Source organism: Temnothorax curvispinosus, unplaced genomic scaffold (assembly GCF_003070985.1).
Source record: "Temnothorax curvispinosus isolate PA1 unplaced genomic scaffold, ASM307098v1 QBEX01004739.1, whole genome shotgun sequence".
In the NCBI taxonomy this organism is placed as follows: Eukaryota; Metazoa; Arthropoda; class Insecta; order Hymenoptera; family Formicidae; genus Temnothorax; species Temnothorax curvispinosus.
The window spans coordinates 1-2,203 of NW_020214519.1; the positions used below are offsets into that span (position 1 = coordinate 1).

Below are 2,203 nucleotides of genomic sequence, written 5' to 3' on the forward strand. Positions count from 1 at the left end.
GTGATAATTGTCTTCTTAAAAAGTATTATTTTTAATTTTTAAAAATGTTTTAAAACATTCAACTTACATGTATTAATTTATATAATTTTTAGTACTATGTCAAACATCGAAAATGAAGTAAATGAGAGAGACTGTTGTACTGCTAGCAATTCAACGAACATAAGCAATGATTCATTTATTCAAAAAGGTATTTTTAATAACATTATTAGAAAAGTAATAAAATAATTACAGATTAAAATTAATGTAATAATTTCAGATAATACAAGAAAAAGACAACGAAGTGGTGATGATGATACATCAGGTGCTATTAATAGAATTGCTGAAGCAATTTGTCAGCCAAGCACATTAACATTGCCTCCTCCTCCAGAACAGGATGATGTAGATTCATTTCTACTAGCGATAGGACATCATTTAAGACAACTGCCAACGCTGACAAGAATAAAAGTCATACAACAATTCTTAGAAATAGTTTATAATGAATTAGCAAAACTTTAAACTGTGACTTATTTTAAAAATTAATGTAATACTATTATATTATATATACTAATATACTTATATATTATAACTATTATATTATATACTAACATATTATAACTATTAAGTAAGACTACAACTAATGTAAAAATGTAAAGTAAAGTTACATGTAAAGTTACATATGTAATTATTTAAAATTAAAAATTTTTTAATAATTATGATAAGTAAATTGCCATGGTATGACTCCTTCAGTATTGAAAAATTTACAAAATTCTTCAAGAATTTTTGCCGCTTGTCGAGAACTATTATTTGTACCACATTGGGTTACATCTTTGAATGCACTATTAATTATTTCTTGTCTCCAAGAACCAGGAAGAAACTCATCTGGACCATCTTGATCTATCATTGTTGGAGTTACATATTGATTTTCTTCTAAATCTTGATGTCGAATCCAATTATGAAGACATACAATGGCTTGTACTATTTTCATTGCTTTGTCAACAGTACAAATTATAGGTCTTTTAAGAATTCGCCATTGACTAACCACAATACCAAAAGTATTCTCAATAGTCCGTCTCGCTCGACTGAGTAGATAATTATAAATTGTTCTATCTTCAGTTAAACCAGTACGACCAGGATAAGGTCGTAATAGATACTCCGTTAGTTGAAAGGCTTCATCGCCTACCAGTACGTAAGGTAGAGGTGGTCCATTTACTGTCAATGGTTCTCATTCCGGTAAATTCATTTCTTTTTTTGTAAATTTTTGTCCAATTATTGAATCTTTAAAGATTCCACCATCGCTACGTCTACCATACCCTCCAATATCGACAAACGTAAACTTATAATTAGCATTGCAAATTGCAAGTAATACAATACTATGACTATTTTTATAATTGAAGTAGGATGAACCTGCATTGTTTGGACACTAAAAAAATATTTTTTATTTTGAACATTGTTTTTTCAACATTGTTTTTAAAAGTGTATATGTACCTGAATTAAAACGTGTTTCCCATCAATGGCTCCGACGCAATGATGAAAATTCCATTTTTCTTCAAACTCATGGGCTATATTTAACCATTCAGTTTCTGTTAAAGAAGAAGGTAGTACTTTCTTTTGGAGACAAATCCAAATAGCATTGCATGTTTCTTCAATTATATTACTTATAGTTGTCAACCCAATTAGATATTGATAAGACATAGAGCTCATTGAGTCTCCAGATGCTAAAAATCTACAAATTGTAACTATATTATCATTTATAATAAAAAATTTTATATAACTAAAAAATTAATTTTATATTACAATCTTACCTTAATGTTAAAGATAATCTTTCTGCCGCTGATATTGGTTCACGAATTACCATTTGTTTGGTAATAAATGGTGTCACCAAACATAATAAATTTTCAAATTGAGTGGGAGACATACGAAAATAGTTCCTAAATCTACTTTCTTCCAAAATAATTATGGGAAATATGGCATGATAAAATCCATATGTTTTACGTCTTTGTAACATTGGCTCTATCCAATATCGTTTTTTACGATAATTTTTTTCTTTTTGTTTTTGTTTAATGCAGATTATGGCTAAAGCAGCTAAAGCTGCTTTATGTTGTTTATTTCTTTCAAATGATTTTACAGCGCATTCACTTAACCAAGTATAATATTTATTCCGGAATGACATCTTTACATTAATTATTACATATACGTATGTACATACACTATTCATAAGTGTTTT

At 28.2% G+C, this 2,203-nt stretch overlaps 2 protein-coding genes across 2 annotated transcripts; one reads left to right on the forward strand and one right to left on the reverse strand.

The window, feature by feature from the left end:
• The first annotated feature begins 14 nt into the window (after window positions 1–14).
• LOC112453846 lies at window positions 15–552 on the forward strand. Its single transcript, XM_025014829.1, has 3 exons — window positions 15–22; window positions 93–187; window positions 257–552. Exons 2-3 carry the CDS (start codon window positions 97–99, stop codon window positions 493–495), a joined length of 330 nt encoding a protein of 109 aa, XP_024870597.1. The 5' UTR covers window positions 15–22; window positions 93–96; the 3' UTR covers window positions 496–552.
• A 693-nt stretch (window positions 553–1,245) lies between these two features.
• Window positions 1,246–1,984, reverse strand: LOC112453845. Its single transcript, XM_025014828.1, has 3 exons — window positions 1,782–1,984; window positions 1,465–1,702; window positions 1,246–1,383 (listed from the first exon to the last, which is right to left on the reverse strand). Exons 1-3 carry the CDS (start codon window positions 1,982–1,984, stop codon window positions 1,246–1,248), a joined length of 579 nt encoding a protein of 192 aa, XP_024870596.1.
• Between the last annotated feature and the right edge of the window lie 219 nt (window positions 1,985–2,203).

Excerpts from the sequence above, each read along its gene's own strand:
- LOC112453846 (XM_025014829.1), top strand. The coding sequence starts at position 97 with ATGTCAAACATCGAAAATGAAGTAAATGAGAGAGACTGTTGTACTGCT. Across the intron at positions 188-256 it reads TGATTCATTTATTCAAAAAG|ATAATACAAGAAAAAGACAA; the intron begins GTATTTTTAATA and ends TAATAATTTCAG.
- LOC112453845 (XM_025014828.1), bottom strand. The coding sequence starts at position 1,984 with ATGTTACAAAGACGTAAAACATATGGATTTTATCATGCCATATTTCCC. Across the intron at positions 1,703-1,781 it reads AGATTATCTTTAACATTAAG|ATTTTTAGCATCTGGAGACT; the intron begins GTAAGATTGTAA and ends TACAATTTGTAG. Across the intron at positions 1,384-1,464 it reads GGAAACACGTTTTAATTCAG|GTTCATCCTACTTCAATTAT; the intron begins GTACATATACAC and ends CAAACAATGCAG.